At 36.7% G+C, this 22,172-nt stretch overlaps 1 protein-coding gene across 2 annotated transcripts in view; it reads right to left on the bottom strand.

Moving 5' to 3' along the window:
- PRKG1 (protein kinase cGMP-dependent 1) overlaps positions 1-22,172 on the bottom strand; it is a 1,261,642-nt gene that overhangs the window by 348,606 nt on the left and 890,864 nt on the right. For both annotated transcript variants that reach the window (XM_057531141.1, XM_007182835.3), the window contains exon 5: positions 3,446-3,509. In XM_057531141.1, the coding sequence (XP_057387124.1) occupies positions 3,446-3,509 (64 nt within the window). The remainder of the gene's footprint in view (positions 1-3,445; positions 3,510-22,172) is intronic.

Here is a 22,172-nt window from a genome sequence, read left to right as displayed (position 1 = left end):
AAGACTCATTCCTAGTTTAGGACCTTATGCCTTCTCTTCCCTCTGCCCTGTACACATGGCATCCCATATCTGCATTTCAATCTCAGCTTAAATACCACCTTCCCCAGAGAGGTCTTCCCTTAGTAAACCAGTGAATACAGTGTGGCCATCTCACTCGATGCTATTTTGATGCTATTTTCCTTACTTCTCATCTGTACTTTCCAATGGGACATATGATTTGGGAGGACAAGGCCCTGAATCCCCAGAGTTTGGAATAATTACTGGCACGTGGCAGATGTTCCATAAATATTTGTTAAACAAATAAGGCTGTAAACTTCTTTGTTAAATGCAATGATTATACTGTCTTCTTTTCAAAATAATCTGGGATTCTTTCATTTTCTTGTCGATGTTGTAGGAAAAAAGCTCATTTATTATGCAAGCAAATTTCCCTTTAATGTTATGTGACATTGGTATTGCTTTTGTTCCTCCAAATTTGCTTCACTCTATCTCATACATAATTTAATCCAGTTTCTCATTGTGCTTGTTTATTCAACTTGAGTTGAACACTTTCAAGCACTGGTTAGTATATTCATATGTCTACCTCATATTTTGTCTGTTTACTTCATTTGTGTATGTCTTCAAAACAAATGTGTGGGCACTTAATCATCTGTTTCTATTTTCATGCAGCTTTGCTATAGACTGTACTGTGACTCGTATAACACAAATTAAGGCATCTTCTGATTAGAAAATCGGACATAAAATACTAAAATATTTCTTTGGTCAGTTATTTATAGAGCTATGGCTATTGTTTTGCAAAACATAGCAAATGCTTCCACAGCTGTGGAAAAGAAAGAAAATGATTAAAGGATTTCATGGGATTTTATTTTATTTTATTTTGGATGGGCTTGATTGGGGCCAGTAAGTTTGTACTTTAGTTCATTTTGTTTAAAGAAAAGAAAAAGAAAAAGGTCATCAGAGAGTTCTTCAGTATACTCAACAAGGAAAGCAAAAAACAAAAGAACTCGGAAAAGCAGTTTTACATTTACAGAGGTTGCAAGTACAGTGGTTGGCACATTCAGAGAGAAATGCAGCCAGTATTTTTTCCCATGAATCTTTTATACTTGAACATAGGAATCAAATGTGACTTCTGCTTTACTTTGTGTTCCCATATAAGATGAGAGAGACCATTAAATCCTAGGAAAGCTCACTGTGATAAGACTCAAACTAAGAATTTGTGGATATAAACCTTTGACGTTATATGGACCATATAATTACTAGTATAGTTAGTACCTAGAGACAAAAACGTTTTCAGTATCTTTCCAGTTTCTCTCTATTATAGCACAACTCCAAAAATTCTTCAGCCTCCTGAGACTCAAATCCATTGATCCCACAGTCACTCACTGGCCCTTGCTCCCCTTCTTCTTGCACAATCGAAATCCCAGGGTCAGTCACTATAATCCTTCCTTCACATGCATCCGCAACTCCCTATTCCCTCTTTCAACCACTCATCTTTTCCTGGCAAAATACCAATCCCGGTTAAATCCCATTCTGTGTCTACTTGGAACTTGCATCCAGGCAAACAAATGGGGCTGAAAAAACATACAAATGGGCTGGTAACCAAGACAGACTTAACGGTTCCCTCACTTTGACTAAACTTTAGACAGCTTTCTTTCTGACACTAGGCTCCTGATCTCACTTTTCTTGGAGCATTTACTTTAGAAAGTTTTCAACTGTAAATTCTTAATTTGCCTGTTTGAGATGCAAATCTTCTTCCAGGCTGTTGGCACCGGTTGTTTTACAGCTCAGGAATGTCTTTCTCAAGGACCTAGGAGCCATTCCTTAGAAAAGTAATCAAGAAGATAGCGCCTGTATCTCCCAGTCTCTATGGGTGGACAGGAGCCTAACTTCCCGAAGGGACAATCAGCAAGCACAGATGAACCAGTCACATTTACCAACCTCCTCCCTACTGGAGAACCACTGTTAGAAAAGGTAGATAGCAAGATATGAGCAAAGAAAGGGGGGCACGGGCCACGTGGCAGGAAACCATACATCTTGTGAACAACAGGGGTCCTGGAGACAGGCAAAGAAAGGCGGGAAAAGGCAGGAATCTCCGACGTTCGAATGTAACTTTTTGTCCATTACGCCCTCATTACAATAAAATTGACCTTGTAGATAAGAAGTTCCCATCATGCACTGACACCATGACACTTCCAATCAAGACTAAATAAGGACAAAAATCCCTCCTCCCCTCGGGAAGGTGGAGCTGGGATGAAAATCAGTGAATACGAGCCAAAACCCCTCCCTCGTCAATGAATATTCTGCCCAATCATTTTCACGCCCCATATAACCAGCTTGCCAAAGAAACTTAGAGTGGCTGTCTACCTGAGTCTGCCAGCTCTCCCCTTGAGAGCTTACTATTGCTTAATAAATCCTCACGTTGTTTTCTTGACTTCCATCTCATCTCTGAATTCTTTCTGAGACAAGAACCTACTTTCTGGTGACACCCCTACTGGAGTACTTTTCCACCAGCTCACTCCAGTGTTTAAAAATCCTCCCACCTTTTGGCCCAGCAGAGTGGAGTTTGATCTCTCTCTCCTACCGTACATCTTGAATGAACTCTTTTTGCCTGTTTAAATGAGATTAGGGATTGGTAACATCAAACAGGGCCTGAATGATGACTGTCAATCATACTGTGTCTTCCTAGTCCATTCCCTCTTCTATTTTTCTCATACCTTCTCCCCTGTCTTCAAACCTCTCATACCTCTACCCCATCCTCATCCTCAGTTGATGACCTTGCTTTCTAGATTACAGAGAAAATAGAAGATATCAGAACAGGTTTGAAAGAGTGCCAACCACTCCATCAGTCCCCACCCCCATCTGTATATGTGCCCAGATACTCTGCCTTCTCTGTCTCTATGGGCACTAGGGACCCTATCCTCTTGTGTTCACTCAAGACACTGCTTGTATACACCTCCTCTCTTTTTCCTGCTTCAATATTTCCTATGCTTTATAGGTTCTGTGAAAAGTAAGCAACAGTGACACTTTCACATTCAGGCATACAATTACGTGTGTAAAATATGCTCATATGCTAATAAAATATGTACCCAACTGCTAATTCCTGTTATAAATTTGCTAATCTGAAGCTTCAGAGTAGCAATTATTACAATCTTGCTTTACACCAATTGAAATAAGAGATAAATACGCAATCTCCCATTCTTGGAAGTCAAAGTAACAATATGTTTGCCAGAGCGAAAAGTTTTTCTCCCTCTATAGTTACAATGATTTGCACATTTCTAACTGTGTATAAATGTCAGATATACTGAGCTGCTTTTTATTTGAAGCCAAATATATAGCTCATGTCAGTGCTCAAAAAAATTTGAAAGGGCTCTCGGCAGTTTGTGACTTATTGCACAGCTGTGATGGGCTGAGTCCCATCTCAAAAAGGTCAAGGGCTAAAAACAATTACCTCTTCAAGGACGTCAGCAAGCTTACTGAGTATCTCTTCAGGAAGGCTCTGGAATGTTGGCACACTGAAAAACAAGACAGAGATGATGTTGAAGGCATGCACGGCAACTCATTTTTATAAATAAAACAGCAACACATCTGAAAGAAAATACAAAAGCATTTCATGACAAAGAATCTGCCAATGAAGATCAAAGTAATAATTTAAGCATAATTTGATGACTAACAGGGAAAAGGCATGATGTACTAGAAAGAATTGGAGATTGGACAGAACCAAGTTCAAATCCCACTTATATTTCTTTGTGTGACCTTGGATGCCTCAACTATAATTGGGATAAACCACTCTCTCCCTTATCAGCCTGCTCTCACCAAATTCTTTCCAATTCCATCACCTTCTCTAGGTCCTCCTACACACACACACACATACACATACACACACACACACACATATATACTTTTCTACAGGCCAACTGCTACCCATTCTTTAGGACTCAGCTGGATTGATGATACATTCAGGCCTGCAAGCATTCATTCAACAACACTGGAAACTTCCTACTCTCCCCAACCTCTCCCAGCTAGAACAGGTCCTCCTATTTATGATCTCTTTTATCCCTTCCTACAACTATAATTAGATAATTAATCAGATATTTGTTACTGGGCATCTTCACTGCTAAAATCGAACTCCACGAAAATAAGAACAGTACTATATATCTGTCTTGCTCAGCCCCTGTATTTTCAGTGATTTACTAATAACAACTCAAGAGCATGTGTTGAATAAAGTTATGAAAGCATGGACATACAAATTCTTCCTATGACAGTTATAGGGATCAGATCAGACAGAATGGAGAACAGAGTCAGACTCATAGTAGACACTGAAATAATGTCTTCTCATCCTCTCATTAGGGAAACTCACTGACCAGCATAAGGAAATACTGAATGATGTTGAATACACAAACCAAAGAAACTTATGTTATATGGATAATGCTGACTTTAAAAGGAAAAAAAAAAAAAACTCATCAACATAAAATTCTTGAAAATCTACTCCACTGGAAAATCTAACTGGGATGTGGAACTAAATTCTGATTTAATCTTATCTCAGTGCTTGAATAGAGAAAAGACTATAAATGAGTGAAAATACATTTGTATGTATGATATCTGACTTATAGATCGATTGTTAGGTAAACTTGATCTTTAGATAAATTGCCGTGGAGCAAAGTTATTTAAATGAGTTAGTTGAGTTGGATGAGACTTGTTTCAGGTTTGTTGCTATAGAACAATAGTTCTGGCTTGATTAGAATAATGCAATGAAAGAACCCACAACATACTGTTTGGATATAAGCATGAAAGTTTTACTGTTAATTTGTCACTCTGATTCCCATTACTTAGTGTAAAGCCTATTGATAAAATCCTAAGGTTTTATGTAGAAGTATAACATTTCACCCAGGACCATGTTTCACCAGATTTACTGCTATGGTCTGAGCCACGTGGGTTTTAATTTCCAGAAGGCAGTCTATTTCAGCACCTGGATGGAACACATCACAGCAAGAGGAAGATAGAGGAAACTGTTTCCATGAGCTATGCAGGTAGAAAAATTTAGCCCTTCATTGTTCTTTTAATGAGCTATATTTCAGTTTCTTCTGAGATATAAGAATAATTAGAATGTTTCTATCCCAGGGGCTATTTATGGAAAACACAAACTACAACTGAGTTTTTCTCATTTTATTATAACTGGCTGCCTTCTTTAGACAGCCCCATTACTTCTATGCTAAGTCTATGTCAAGCCACTCTACAAAACTTTCATTTTCATGAGCATTCTTATTCATGAGAAAAAAAAAATTAGTATTTGCTTGACCACATAACTCACTAAAGAAAACAAAAACATTAAGTTTTAGGGGGCACATTTTAATTAATTATCTTTTACAATTTTACTTATTTTTTATTTTTTCAGCTTTATTGAGGTATAACTGACAAAATTATAAGATATTTAAAGTGTACATTGTGAAAAGATTCCTCCCATCCAGTTAACCTAGTTAATTAACACATCCATCACCTCACATATTTATTCTTGTGTGTATGTTTGAGATCTTTAAGTTCTACCCTGTTTGCAAATTTCAACTATACAATACAGCGTTATCAACTATAGGTTACAATAGTTTGTAACCTATTTCCCCTATTCCCCAGTCCCTGACAACCATTGTTCTATTCTGTTTCTATGAGTTTAACATTTTATTTAGATTAAAGTGATGCCATGCATGTGTCATCAACACATATAAGTGATGCCATGCAATCTTTGTCTTTCTCTGTCTGGCTTATTTCACTTAGCATAATGCCCTCAAGGTCCATCCATGTTGTAGAAAATGCAAATGGAGGGATTCCCTTCTAATATATTATTGTATGTTATACAATAATATTCCATTGTATATATATCATGATCTTTTACAATTTAAAATGCCTCAAAACATTCAGCAGCATTTATTACCAATAAAAAGTAAGGATGATTTTAGAGGAGAAACACTCTAAAGAATTCTTCGTAACAATTTAAGCACTTTCAGATTTAACAAAATGGAAATCAATTAACAGAAAATAAGTGTCTTCACTTTTATAAACTATACTGGAAACACTTTTGTAGCCATCTTTAAAATCTTAAGATCTTTATTTCTCTAAGCACTAGATAATTCTCAGAAATTAATTACATGAGAGAACTTATCAGTCCACTGATAGCTTGAACACCAAGAACAAAACAATTGAGGATATTCATAAGTTTAAAATTCTACCCGTGAAACTTGTTTGAATTTTTCCCAATACATCAAAAGATATTAATTTAAACTTCACCAGTGTGTACATGTGATAACTCAAGATGAAGTTGTCTATGATTTAGAAAACTTAAGGCAAAATAATTATAAGGATGAACTTCCACAAAATGTTTAAACAGTAAAGAGTATTTTCACTTATTTGGGGTTGGGGGGGCAGGGGGAAGAACTCATAACAATTTACATGCTAATTACAAGTAATTCTTATGGACCTATTAAAACATTTTTGTTCCCTTAGGACTTGCAGTAGGTCTGAAGTTACAAAATGCACTTGACTGTAATATAATAGAGATGATTTAATGTGTGGAGCTTTTCCATTGGATTTTCTGGTTGAATAAAGTAAGGACTTGGAATATGTCATGACAATAATAGAAGATGAGATTTGAATGTTTTCTATTTTCCAGGCACTGGGCTAAGGGTTTTACAGATAATATATTTTATTTTTAAACAGCTTTATCAAAGAACCATTATTACTGTCATCCATTTTACAGCTAAAACAACTGGGATCTTGAGAGTTTGCCTGAGGTCACAACACTCAGTACTGATAAAAGAGAGGATAAAAATTTCCATCTGAATGACTATGAAGCTAATCATTTGCTGAGCTACATACTTCACAGTAGAATTATTTAAAAATGCCTCATGTAAGTTTCAAAACCATGCCATATTCTTTTAATGATTTAGAAATTAAGCAATAATATTAACATCCTTTGATTCAGTGACTTCATTTATTAATCAACTTTTTGCTATGAAAAATGTCAAATAAATGGAAAGGCTGAAAGAATAGTTCAAGAACCCCCTGTACCCCCATCACCTAGGTTAGCAACTGTTAACATTGTGGCATCTTTGCTTTATCTACCTTCGATCCATCTAATTTTTTATAAGCATATTGATAGATTTATAGATATTTTTTGATGAAAATCTGAAACTAAGTTGTACATATCATGAAATTTTTATTTACCCCTAATATTTAAGCACACAGATCTAAAAATAAGAAAATATTTTAAAATAAGTAACTATAGCATTATAAGAAAAAGTCACTCATCTCCATAATATCATCTAATAACTATATTCCATATCAAATATTACCTATTGTTCAAAAATTTCTTTATTGTTTGTTTTTTTCTTTTCAAACCAGGATCCAGTAAAAATCCACATACTGCTTTTGGCTATTCTGCTTCTCTAGTCTCTTATTCCACAACCATCCTCCTACCTTTCCCCCCATTACACTGATTTTTTGAAGAGACAGGGGCAACTGTCTTATTGGATGCCCCACATTTTGAATTTGCCTTAGTAATTTTATTTTTGGTAACCTACCATATGAAAATAACAGCTAATAGGAGAAAAAAAAAAAAAAAAGAGAGACTCCCCAGGACCCTTTCAAAGAAGAACCCTGCAGTCAAAACAAATAGTCTAAGTTGTAATTTGCCTTTTTTACTCATATTCTTTCACATGTGTACCATACAGTAGACTCCTCCAGAGGCTATATGACATCATTACTGTGATAGTTAATGGATGTATGCTTATATGTTCCTGTGTTTTCTAGAATTTTTTTAAGGTAGTAGTAGGTTTATGATAAGCGTGCTGTTTACAGAAATTAATTCAATATTACTGCAATGCTTCTACTGTGCTCTTACTAGTTAGTTTTCAACTACCTGCTATAATCTCTGTAACCTTATCCAATAAATTGTCCTTTTGAACTTCTGAAGCCTTTCTTGAACTTAAGTGGAAAAACAGTTACAAGTAAATACATTTGGATATCATGTGTTGCAATAATAATTTTGTATTTTTTCAAAAACATAACTAACTTTAAAAATTTTATCTAAAACTTGTAATTTTAGAATTCCATAATAACTATTAAGAATCTAATAAAAGAAACTTTATTATACTGTCTTATTTTTACGGATGGATTTACTTTGAGAGGGGAGATTAAAAGACATATTTTCAAGCCATAGTTGTCAATTTCTAAATCTAAAGATACCGAAAAACATGAAAAGGACACAAAGAATTTTCTGACTCATGGATGGGATAAATCCAGTCCAAAGAAATGTGGAGACACTCTAAATAAGAAATAAAAACATGACAAAATCTAACTTTCCTTCAGCATTACAGATGATAATAATTTACCTTATTGTCCTATACACCAGAACATTTAAAAAATACTATTATCCAAGTTATGATGTCATTTTGCGCCCAATCATTCAAAATTTAAAGGAAAGGAAATTGAATTTTTTCATGTAGACATGATGAAGTTTTTATTTTTTAATTATTTTTAAAATTTTATTTATTTTTTTATAGAGCAGGTTCTTATTAGTTATCTATTTTATACATATTAGTGTATATATGTCAATCCCAATCTCCCAATTCATCCCATCACCACCACCTCACCCACCACTTTCCCCCCTTGGTGTCCATATGTTTATTTTCTACATCTGTGTGTCTATTTCTGTCATGCAAACAGGTTCATCTGTACCATTTTCCTAGGTTCCACATATATGCATTAATATATGATATTTGGGGCTTCCCTGGTGGCGCAGTGGTTGAGAGTCTGCCTGCCAGTGCAGGGGACATGGGTTCGAGCCTGGGGTCTGGGAAGATCCCATATGCCGCGGAGCAACTAGGCCCATGAGCCACAATTACTGAGCCTGTGCGTCTGGAGCCTGTGCTCCGCAACAAGAAAGGCCGCGATAGTGAGAGGCCCACGCACCACGATGAAGAGTGGCCCCCACTTGCCCCAACTGGAGGAATCCCTCGCACAGAAACGAAGACCCAACACAGCCATTAAAATAAATAAATAATTAATTTAAAAAATGTATATATATGATATTTGTTTTTCTCTTTCTGAATTACTTCACTGTGTATAACAGTCTCTAGATCCATCCACGTCTCTGAAAATGACCCAGTTTATTCCTTTGTATGGCTGAGCATTATTCCACTGTATATATGTACACATGTTCTTTATCCATTCGTCTGTCAATGGGCATTTAGGTTGCTTCCATGACCTGGCTATTGTAAATAGTGCTGCAATGAACATTGGGGTGCATGTGTCTTTTTGAATTATGGTTTGCTCTGGGTATACGCCCAGGAATGAGATTGCCGGGTCATATGCTAATTCAATTTTTAGTTTTTTAAGGAACCTCCATACTGTTCTCCATAGTGGCTGTATCAGTTTACATTCCCACCAACAGTGCAAGAGGGTTCCCTTTTCTCCATACCCTCTCTAGCATGTTGTTTGTAGATTTTCTGATGATGCCCATTCTAACTGGTGTGAGATGATACCTCATTGTAGTTTTGATTTGCATTTCTCTAATAATTAGCAATGTTGAGCAGCTTTTCATGTGCTTCTTGGCCATCTGTATATCTTCTTTGGAGAAATGTCTATTTAGGTCTTCTGCCCATTTTTGGATTGGGTTGTTGTTTTTTTAACATTGAGCTACTTGAGCTCTTTATATATTTTGGAGATTAACCCTTTGTCCATTGATTCATTTGCAAATATTTTCGCCCATTCTGAGGGTTGTCTTTTCGTCTTGTTTGTAGTTTCCTTTGCTGTGCCAAAGCTTTTAAGTTTCATTAGGTCCCATTTGTTTATTTTGTTTTTATTTCCATTACTCTAGGAGGTGGATCAAAAAAGATCTTGCTGTGATTTATGTCAAAGAGTGTTCTTCCTATGTTTTCCTCTAAGAGTTTTATAGCGTCCAGTCTTACATTTAGGTCTCTAATCCATTTTCAGTTTATTTTTGTGTATGGTGTTAGGGAGTGTTCTAATTTCATTCTTTTACATGTAGCTGTCCAGTCTTCCCAGCACCACTTATTGAAGAGACTCTCTTTTCTCCATTGTATATCCTTGCCTCCTTTGTCATAGATTAGTTGACCATAGGTGCATGGGTTTAACTCTGGGCTTTCTATCCTGTTCTATTGATCTATGCTTCTGTTTTTGTGCCAGTACCATATTGTCTTGATTACTATAGCTTTAGAGTATAGTCTGAAGTCAGGGAGTCTGATTCCTCCAGCTCTGTTTTTTTCCCTCAAGACTGCTTTGGCTATTCAGGGTCTTTTGTGTTTCCATACAAATTTTAAGATTCTTTGTTCTAGTTCTGTAAAAAATGCCACTGGTAATTTGATAGGGATTGCACTGAATCTGTAGATTGCTTTGGGTAGTATAGTCATTTTCACAATATTGATTGTTCCAATCAAAGAATATGGTTTCTCTCTCCATCTGTTTGTGTCATCTTTGATTCCTTTCATCAGTGTCTTATAGTTTTCTGAGTATAGGCCTTTCACCTCCTTAGGTAGGTTTATTCCTAGGTATTTTATACTTTTTGTTGCAATGGTGAATGGGATTGTTCCCTTAATTTCTCTTTCTGATCTTTCATAGTTAGTGTGTAGGAATGAAAAAGATTTCTGTGCATTAATTTTGTATCCTGCAACATTACCAAATTCATTGATTAGCTCTAGCAGATTTCTGGTGGCATCTTTAGGATTCTCTATGTATAGTATCATGTCACCTGCAAACACTGACAGTTTTACTTCTTCTTTTCCAATTTGCATTCCTCTTATTTCTTTTTCTTCTCTGATTGCTGTGGTTAGGACTTCCAAAACTACATTGAATAATAGTGGTGAGAATGGACATCCTTGTCTTGTTCCTGATCTTAGAGGATATGCTTTCAGTTTTTCACCATTAAGAATGATGTTTGCTGTGGGTTTGTCATATATGGCCTTTATTATGTTGAGAAAGGTTCCCACTATGCCCACTTTCTGGAGAGTTTTTATCATAAATGGGCACTGAATTTTGTCAAAAGCTTTTTCTGCATCTATTGAGATGATCATATGGTTTTTATTCTTCAATTTGTTAATATGGTGTATCACATTGATATGTGTATACTGAAGAATCCTTGCATCCCTGGGATAAATTCCACTTGATCATGGTGTATGATCCTTTTAAGGTGTTGTTGGATTCTGTTTGCTAGTATTTTGTTGAGGATTTTTGCATCTATATGCATCAGTGATATTGGTCTGTAACTTTCTTTTTTTGTAGTGTCTTTGTCTGGTTTTGGTATCAGGGTGATGGTGCCTCATAGAATGAGTCTGGGAGTGTTCCTTCCTCTGCAATATTTTGGAAGAGTTTGAGAAGGATGGGGGTTAGCTCTTCACTAAATGTTTGATAGAATTCACCTGTGAAGCGATCCGGTCCTGGATTTTTGTTTGTTGGAAGAATTTTAATCACAGTTTCAATTTCGTTACTTGTGATTTGTCTGTTCATATTTTCTGTTTCTTCCTGGTTCAGTCTTGGAAGGTTATACCTAAGAATTTGTCCATTTCTTCCAGGTTGTCCATTTTATTGGCATAGAGTTGCTTGTAGTAGTCTCTTAGGATGCTTTGCATTTCTGTGGTGTCTGTTATAACTTCTCCCTTTTCATCTCTAATTTTATTGATTTGAGTCCTTTCCCTCTTTTTCTTGATGAGTCTGGCTAAAGATTTATAAATTTTGTTTATCTTCTCAAAGAACCAGTTCTTAGTTTTACTCATCTTTGCTACTGTTTTGTTTCTATTCATTTATTTCTGCTCTGATCTTTATGATTTTCCTTCTACTTACTTTGGGTTTTGTTTGTTCTTCTTTCTCTAGTTCCTTTAGGTGTAAGGTTAGATTGTTTATTTGAGATTTTTCTTGTTTCTTGAGGTAGGCTTGTATAGCTATAAACTTCCCTCTTAGAACTGCTTTTGCTGCATCCCATAAGTTTTGGTTCATCGTGTTTTCGTTGTCATTTGTCTCTAGGTATTTTTTGATTTCCTCTTTGATTTCTTCAGTAATCTCCTGGTTATTTAGTAACGTATTGTTTAGCTTCTGTGTGTTTGTGTTTGTTATTTTTTTTCCCTGTAATTGATTTAATCTCATAGCATTGTGGTCAGAAAAGACTCTTGATATGATTTCAATTTTCTTAAATTTACCAAGGCTTCATTTGTGACCCAAGATGTGATCTACCCTGGAGAATGTTCTGTGTGCCCTTGAGAAGAAAGTGTAATCTGCTGTCTTTGGATGGAATGTCCTATAAATATCAATTAACTCTATCTGGTCTATTGTGTCATTTAAAGCTTCTGTTTCCTTATTAATTTTCGGTCTGGATGATCTGTCCATTGGTGTAAGTGAGGTGTTAAAGTCCCCCACTATTACTGTGTTACTGCCGATTTCCTCTTTTATAGCTGTTAGCAGTTGCCTTATGTATTGAGGTGTTCCAATGTTGGGTGCATATATATTTATAATTGTTATATCTTCTTCCTGGATTGATCCCCTGATCATTATGTAGTGTCCTTCCTTGTGTCTTGTAGCATTCTTTATTTTAAAGTCAATTTTATGTGGTATGAGTGTCAGCTTTCTTTTGCTTTCCATTTGCATGGAATATCTTTTTCCATCCCGTCACTTTCACCCTGTATGTGTCTCTAGTTCTGAAGTGGGTCTCTTGTAGACAGCATATATATGGGTCTTGTTTTTGTGTCCATTCAGCGAGCCTGTGTCTTTTGGTTGGAGCATTTAATCCATTCACGTTTAAGGCAATTATCGATATGTATGTTCCTATGACCATTTTCTGAATTGTTATGGGTTTGTTTTCGTATGTCCTTTTCTTCTCATGTTTCCCATTTAGAGAATTTCCTTTAGCATTTGTTGTAGAGCTGGTTTGGTGGTGCTGAATTCTCTTAGCTTTTGCTTGTCTGTAAAGCTTTTGATTTCTCCATTGAATCTGAATAAGATCCTTGCCGGGTAGAGTAATCTTGGTTGTAGGTTCTTCCCTTTCATCACTTTAAATATATCATGCCACTCCCTTCTGGCTTGTAGAGTGTCTGCTGAGAAATCAGCTGTTACACTTATGGGAGTTCCCTTGTATGTTATTTGTTGCTTTTCCCTTGTTGCTTTCAATAATTTTTCTTTGTCTTTAATTTTTGTCAATTTGATTACTATGTGCCTCGGCATGCTTCTCCTTGGGTTTATCCTGCCTGGGACTCTCTGCGCTTCCTGGACTTGAGTGTCTCTTTCCTTTCCCATTTTAGGGAATTTTCATCTATAATCTCTTCAAATATTTTCTCGGGTCCCTTCTCTCTCTCTACTCTTTTTGGGACCCCTATAATGTGAATGTTGTTGCATTTAATGTTGTCCCAGAGGTCTCTTAGGCTGTCTTCATTTCTTTTCATTCTTTTTTCTTTATTCTGTTCCACAGCAGTGAACTCCACTATTCTGTCTTCCAGATCACTTATCCGTTCTTCTGCCTCAGTTATTCTGCTATTGATTCCTTCTAATGTATTTTTCATTTCAGTTATTGTATTGTTCATCTCTGTTTGTTTGTTCTCTAATTCTTCTAGGTCTTTGTTAAACATTTCTTGCATCTTCTCGATCTTTGCCTCCATTCTTTTTCCGAGGTTCTGGATCATCTTCACTATCATTATTCTGAATTCCTTTTCTGGGAGGTTGCCTATCTCCACTTGATTTAGTTGCTTTTCTGGGGTTTTATCTTGTTCCTTCATCTGGTCCAAAGACCTCTGCCTTTTCATTTTGTCTATCTTTCTGTGAATGTGGTTTTCCTTCCACAGGCTGCAGAATTGTAGTTGTTCTTGCTTCTGCTGTTTGCCCTCTAGACATGAAGTTTTTAAAAGCCAAAAATTGTTTTGTACATCTTTTCAAAGTAGCAATGAAAAGTAAGTGAAGCAACTGACAGAGTTATCACATTCCATTGACTGGGGAAGCCACACAATAGGTGAAAGAAAAAAAACCTTGTAGAGCTGACTTTGCTGACTGCCTGCTGGAGAAGTCAGTTAAATAAATCATTTCACTGCCTCTTTCCAAAGATACAGTACCTTGCTGAATTAATGACTTTGCTGCAAACACAAAGATGGGTGAAAATCTGTCCACAGAATTGTACTTCTGCCTTACAAATGGATTAATCTACAGTCATGGTGGGACTTGCTATTTGGCTTGTATTCATCTGGTAGCAGAATCAACCAATCATCAAAAAAGACAAGATTGGATATGAATGCTTGGCAACAAACACAAATGGTACTGAGCTATTTGGTACGGAATTAACTTTTCAAGTCTAGGTTTATCATGGAACGACTATGTTGCACTGATGATGCAAAAGGAACGGTGGCCCCTCTACACAAATTAAGGCAGTAACGATAAAGTATACTAGTTGTCATTATATTCTTACCAAAAACTCACAGTAAAAATAAAGTAAAATTCCAGTTTTACTTTAAAATGTTTGATGAAACACTGTTACTAATTGTAGTAAATTTTAACCCTTGACTACACATCATGTGTGACAAATGGCAAACACACATAAAGCATTTCTGCTGCTTCCTGAAGTACAATGGTTTTCACAAGGAAAATCACTCATAATTGCTGGAGTTGCAAGCTGAATTAGTCACTTTTTTCATGGAACATCATTTTTTACTTGGCAATAACCACAAACTGTGGATATTCAGACTTGAGTATCTGGCAGATAACTTTTTGAAAAAGAACAAAGTGAGCCTGACACTTCTAGGGAAACAACAGACAGCATTTGTTGCCAATGATGAAATTCAAATGCAAGTTAAAATTTCAGAAAACTTTTATCTGCCACTGTGGGCTTAACAGCTTTCTAATAATTGAAGACTTTTCTGATGAGATCGTTGGCGAATGCTGATATTAACAAGTGTGATTCTTTTGATATTGTAAATTTTGTAATTTCTGAACCAGTATTTTCCAGATGACTAATGCATGATGTTACAAGATCATGCAGGGGAAAGATCTATTCGAAGTACAAGATCGATCAATGGATTTTAATGTAATAAAGTAAGAAAAGTTCATTGATATGGTTTCAGATTCCACACTGCAACTAACCTGCAATAAACTACCCTTTGTTGGGTTTTGGTGTAGTGTCCACAATTATCTGAAAAGGCCATTAACATACTCTTCCCTTTTTCTGCTCCATATCTTTGTGAGGCTGATTTGTTCACATACTTCAACAAAAACAACAGAAATTCAACAGATTGAATAATATTGAAGCAGATACGAGAATCTGCTGTCTTCTTCTAAGCTAGATATTGACAGATTTGCAAAAATGTAAACTCAAGTTTCTCTTTTCACTAAGTTTTTTGGTTTGTTTTGGAAAATAGTTATTTTCATTAAAAATAGCTTAACATGTATTTTTTTGCCACATTTTTTTTTTTTAAACACACTACATTGGTGGAGAAAAAGGCTGAGGGCCTCAAAGTTATAGAGTTGAACCCACATTTCCCATAGAACTGTGGAACGTCTATGAATGGGCATGTGATAAGATGCCAAGAACAAAAAACAGTGCAGAGGATTTTACAACGCAATACAAAGCTCAGTTACAAATATGTATCCTGGTATTCAGAAACAGACACCTCTCTTAATGGAGGAAGAAATTGAAATTATAGCAAAAAAGAAAACGTGCCATGCTGAATAAGGAGACAAATCAACAAGGAAAAACTTGTAATACTGTGAATGAAAGACTTCGAAGACAAGTGCTTAGGTACAACCCACAGGATAAAATCATTTATTTGGTAGGATTGCCATGAATCTACACACATTTTTTTAATTGATTAATTTTTTTTTTTTTACTGCATCATACAAGAGTATATTTAGTGTTGTAAGAAACTGCCTGTCTCCACAGTGCTGTACCTAATTTATGTATATTTTGATGTTTTTTAATGACTTAGTAAATAAGTATTTTAAAATATACTCATTTTTAACTCTTAATACAGTCAACATCAATTTAAAAAAACCCACATGAGATTTGGAAAGAGTAGAATTAACAGAGGTGGTGAGAAGTGGTTGAGTTCTGCTATATTTTGGGAGTAGAAGCAGCATGATTTCCTGGAAGACTAAACGTGGGATGAGAGAGAAGGAGGGGAGACAAGCATGACTCTTTACAGTTGGAAGGAATCTATAAAAACAGTTCAAGTGTTTTTCATATTGAAAGCAAGTTTTTTTTTAAACCTATGTAGTAGCAAAAGGTTTGATTTTATCAGAAGTTCTTAGTTTTTAAATATAACCAGAGAGCATCAGATGTAGCCCCATACTTATAAGATATCTCTTGAACAAACATAAGTCTGGAAATAGCTCAGCAATGTCCTCAACGTAGAGCAGAACATACAGAGTTATATTAATTATCTTTGGGTAGCATTTGGAAAACAGTTGCCTTTTTATTCTGTCATGAGAAATCAGCCTTGTACCCAGTTTAATGCCAAAAATATTGACAGGTATTCTTCATTTAAGGCTTCCTACAGTTCATGCCAATTGAATAAAAGCAGAAATATCTGGCTTACCAAAGAAATCAATTTCTATTGATGAAGAATTAAAGTAAGGGTCCTTCATAATCTTACAGCTATCTCATCTTTCCCCTTAGTGAGCTCAGCAAAAGGTTTTCTGCCCTCAACATACTTTTATCCCTTAATTGAATCGTTTGGCATTGATCTTGGTTCATTCTGTTATGCAAGTCTTAAAATTGGTCTTCTTTCCCCACCCCCTTCCTTGTCTCCCACCCCAATATACTTTACACGTCATTGTCAGATTCATTTTCTATCAGCAACATTTAGCCCTTATCACAATGGCTCCAACCCTTAAATAGCTGCCTATTATCTTTCACCAGATTCTAAGAATTAGAAGAATCATTTTTCTTGCGTGTGAAAATATATTAGGTAAAACAAATCATTATGGAGACATGAGGTATAATTTTACTATCTACGTGATAAAATATAAACTCCTTATCCAGGAAGACTTTATAGTGATTAAGCATATGAACTTTAGAATGAAAGGGAACAGGTTGAATTACGCTCTGCTACTAATTATCAGCTGTGCTTTTGGCAAGTAAGCTAACTTCACTAGGTCTCAGCCTCCTTAGCTTTCAAAAGGGGATGATACCACCTGCCACATAGGGTTTTGGCAGAAATAAGCTAAACAGTAGACATAAAACATTAAGAAGGTGCCTGGCACATAGGAAACATTCAATAAACATTTGCAGCCACCACAATAATATGTATTTTTTTCTTGTTCTAAATGTTATTATTATTTATCCCCTTTAAAAATTAAAACAAACTTTCTAACGTGTCAGAAATGAATCTTAGTGAAGACTCAAGAGTGACAGAAATATCCATTTCTTCATTTTCTTAAATTATATTTGATTTGGAGTATCAACCCTCATTTTTCAGTGAGATATTTAATCACATTCATTGTTTAGCTCTTCCTCAAGGTCATACCTGAAACCAGGGGTCATATCATGCCCAGAAGGTGGGGAATAAAGTCTCTAATCTCTCTGCTATTAAGGTCACAAAGAACCCTTGAAGTCCAATGTCTCTCTGTTTTTTTGCCCACAGAGGAGGAAGGGAGCCTTTGGTCAAGCTGGGAACTCTGGTGCTTCCCCTCAGCCTCCTTAGGCACGTCCATGCCGAGAAACCCACTCTTGGAAAAATATATCCAAGATCCTCCTCTTTCTCTTTTGACTCCAGAAACTCTTCGTAATCTCTTTATACGAAGTTAGGCTTTAAAAATAGATAGGAAGTATCTTATCTTCTAGAAGTTTCTAGGACTGAGCAAAAACTCAAATCAAAAAATGCAAAGAGTGGTGGCACAGTGGTTAAGAATCCGCCTGCGAATGCAGGGGACACGGGTTTGACCCCTGGTCCGGGAAGATCCTGCGGAGCAACTAAGCCCGTGTGCCACAACTACTGGGCCTGCGCTCTAGAGCCCATGAGCCACAACTACTGAGCCCACGTGCCACAACTACTGAAGCCCGTGAGCCTAGAGCCCGTGCTCCACAACAAGAGAAGCCACCGCAATGAGAAGCCCGCGCAGTGCAACGAAGAGTAGTCCCCACTCGCTGCAACTAGAGAAAGCCCGCGTGCAGCAATGAAGACCCAACACAGCCAAAAAAAAAAAAAAAAAAAAAAAAAAGCAAAGAGTCTATGAACCTGCCTGGAAAAGGGATAATATAGGGGGAAATATTTCAATAATTTATACTTGAATAAACTGTCCTCCAAATCCCTTTATTTGCAGGTCCCTGATTCCCTGTGCAAGCACCATCCACTACAACCACCCTTTCCCCACACACATTGGTTTTGATTGGTTTTGATTTATTACTCTTTGAATCCCCACATGTTTATGCAAACTTCTTTAAGATTCAGCTCAGGGACATCCTCTTCTGGGAAATGGTCCCTGGCAACTTTCTTTCTCTAAGTAGGTATTTTGCCCAAATAGCACCTACACTTGTACCGTAACCATGTGTTAACATATTAGCCTCCTCCCAACAATGTATAAAGTCTTTGAAAGCCCTACAGTATAGTAACTAATAGCATGGATTTTAGACTCAGAGGAAGAAAACAAAAAAAGATGATTTTGAATCCCAGGGCCTCTACTTCCTAGCTATGTAACTATGGGCAAGTTCTTTAAAGCCAAAAAGTTCAGCTTCCTTAGTCAGGAAATGAAAACAAAACCTAGCTCCTGGAGCAAAGTATTAATAAATATGAAGCACTTAGCAAAGAAGCTCTGCCATGGAGTAAACACTCAAAGGGACATATAATTTAGCTTGTAGGATACTACACAACATAGAGTGTGTCATGTAGTAGGTACTCAAAAGCATGCAAACTGAAGGAATATATGTAATAAAGCCAAACACAACAAGGCAATAGTGGTTTTGATCCAAGGTCACTATGTGGAGATGTGCAGTTTGCACCCTGTACGAGGCACCTGCCTGGGGGATGGGTGAAACTCAGCCCAACGACTCTCTGCATGCCTCTCAGCCTGCCCTGGCAGGGGCTGCATCAACCCATACGGAGGGCCACTTCTTATATTTTAAAAAATGTGCCTTTATTAAGCAACCCTAGTCTTTGCAAGGGATCTTCTGCTTGATATTTTTCAGGAAACCACAGGAATATTTCCTTGAGCCTATTTACTCAAGAAGAATTCAGAAAAGAAAGTTATTTATTGACTGACAGAGTCTACTTTAAAAAGTATTAGAGTAGCTTTTTAAAAGAACCCACTGAAGAGCCACTTTCAAAATCAGACCTAAGGTTACTCTGGTGCCCCTGTCAAAATGACCGTGAGGTGAGGCGCTAATAACATACTTTATGAAATTACCTCTGAAATGCTTATTCTAACACTGGCTTATTCAGAAGATCACACTGTACCTGACCTTTGCTCTGTAAATCTTACAAGAGCCTGTGCCTGAGCAAAAATAAAATCGGATGGGTTTTTATAGAGTTAAGCAAATCATACATGATTGTTAAAACTAAAAAAAAAGGAGTATTATGACAAACTATGCCATTTGAAATATGTAATGCCACACTAATGATAATCAGCCTAAAAGGTTCTGCCTAGATTTCCTACCCAATCTTTTTTTTTTTTTAATTTATTCATTTATTTATTTATTTTTGGCTGTGTTGGGTCTTCGTTTCTGTGCAAGGGCTTTCTCTAGCTGCGGCAAGTGGGGGTCCCTCTTCATCGCGGTGCGCGGGCTTCTCACTGTCGCAGCCTCTCCCGTTGCGGAGCACAGGCTCCAGACGCACAGGCTCAGTAGTTGTGGTTCACGGGCCTAGTTGCTCAGCGGCATGTGGGATCTTTCCCTGACCAGGGCTCGAACCCGTGTCCCCTGCATTGGCAGGCAGATTCTCAACCACTGCGCCACCAGGGAAGTCCCTTAACCAATCTTTTGAACCTTGGGACGAGTGATGCCCTGGCCCCATAGGCTAAGCCTTCTCTACAGCAGTGTTTGTCCACGGGCCTCCACTGGCACCCGGGCACCTTCACTGTGCAGGGATGTCCTATGTACTACGTCTCCCATTCCTAACGGTAGTAGTCCTGTAATTGTGATAAGCAGACATCCTCCAGGACTGATACTGCCCCAAGATTAGAACCATCACTCTATAATTTCATTATTTTCCCAATTCACCAAGTGAGTTCACTAACTGTTCTGCCTGAAATCTCAAAACCCCGGGTAACTGAGTACTTACTCAAGCTTCCATCTCCCCGTGGCTTCATGGATGTCTGTTGCCCAGTAACTTGAACACTGAAGGACCATCTGTTTAAAGTAATTCTGGAACCTAGCTGTCTACAAATAGACAAATGGGACCTAGGACTCTTCATTCTTTGTTTATGGCGGTTTCCAAAGTCACATTAGTCAAAGCACTATTTATCAAATATATTAATAGGCATTCCACACCAAAAGGAGGGTTCCATGGACAAATAAGGAAATTTTGGGTTATTGAAAATTAAGATATTTTTTCTTTACTACAGGATTTATCAGCGCCTTCATCTTGAAAAAAGTTGAGAAGCTAACCAGAGAGAGACAAGAAATAGTATTTTGCAAGCTTATTCAATAGTATTTTGCAAACTTATTCAAACTTATTAGACAAGAAAGAGTATTTTGCAAACTTATTCAGGATTATCTCTTAACTTGATGAGGAACTAGAGTTCCATGCTACATCATTTAGAATCACTGATTCATATTAAGATGACAGAATTCACACTAGTCCTTACGTTTAACATGCAGGAAAAGTTAGCACAGCCTGTGAGTGAATTGCTCCATATTTTTAGGATGGAGTTCAGCCATAATCTTCTTTGAAAAGCCTTGATTGATAATCTCTATTGTCTCCCTACTCTCCTTGCCAGCGAACTGTAGACTCTGCACAGACACATAACAAAGGCAGAGTCTAGATGCCTTTTGCCTGTGCTCCTGAGGTCCTTTGTGTCTACATCTGTCGGACCTATTACGGTATTGTGATTGTCAGTTTGTTTATCTGCCTCACTCTAGATCAGCAAACTAAAACCTACTGGCTCACCATCTTTGTCTGTAAATCAAATTTTCATGGAAGACAGTCATGCTCACTGGTTTACATATTGTCTATGGCTGCTTTCAAGATATAACCGAAGAGTTGAGTACCTGCAATAGAGACTGTATGGCCTGCAAGCTAAAATATTGACTATTTGGCTCTTTAAGGGCAAGTTTGCCTATCCCTGTCTATTAGCATCCTGAGGTCAGGTACAGAGTCAACTCCTTCAGCTTAATACCTGACAAGTGACAGATGCTTAAAGTTTGTTGAATGAAAGCCTTTACCTTTCAAAATCAGTCCAAGAATATCTGACCTTGAGATAACAGTTCTAATAAAATGTGAGGAATGGAATATTCAATTCAGGTCACATAGTCAAAGATCTTATTCAATATTCAAAAATAGTTTTCTATGTTGACTTGGAAATATAGATTCAAAGAAAGTTAATTCAATAAATAAAAACCGTCATGTAGAAGTATACAATCTAAAGATAGAACAGAGTTTGAGGGTCACTCTGTAGAGCATATATTAATATATTAATTCTTGATATGAATTCTTGTCCTCCAATATCATTTTGAATCCTTCAAACATGAAGCAACTACTTTTTCCCTTGGGAAATAATTTTGAACACAACTGTTTGATAAGTACCTTTTCCTGGAATTCAAGCAGAATTGTTTTTTGTTTTTGTTTCATCCTATTACTCCTAAATCTGTTCTTCACCAAGAGATTTTCTTCTTTGATTTTAGAGTAAAATTTTAGAAAGCATAAGAATGTGGAAAATAAATTTTCATCCTCAGAAAACTTTAGCAATTTAGTGGAACCCTTGATAAACAGATTTGCTATTAAGGCTCAAGAGAGTCAATGAAAGAATCAAATCCCTGACATTTAAGAGGTTTGCTTTAGTTACAGAGTTTACCTAGAATTAGATGGTAGAACTGGGATTAATGATATAACCTATGATAAATCCCCCTTAGATAAGACTTAGCACAGAAAATGCACACAGTAACTACTTACTGTTAGTAATTATCACTCATATTTTAAGTGACTTCATATATATCATGGTTAAGAGTGGAGTTTGCCGCAAAGGTCTACATATTGCAGTCATTTATTTCTATA

This window comes from Balaenoptera acutorostrata, chromosome 16 (genome assembly GCF_949987535.1).
Source record: "Balaenoptera acutorostrata chromosome 16, mBalAcu1.1, whole genome shotgun sequence".
Classification (NCBI taxonomy): domain Eukaryota; kingdom Metazoa; phylum Chordata; class Mammalia; order Artiodactyla; family Balaenopteridae; genus Balaenoptera; species Balaenoptera acutorostrata.
This window is presented reverse-complemented; position numbering and strand designations above follow the sequence as displayed.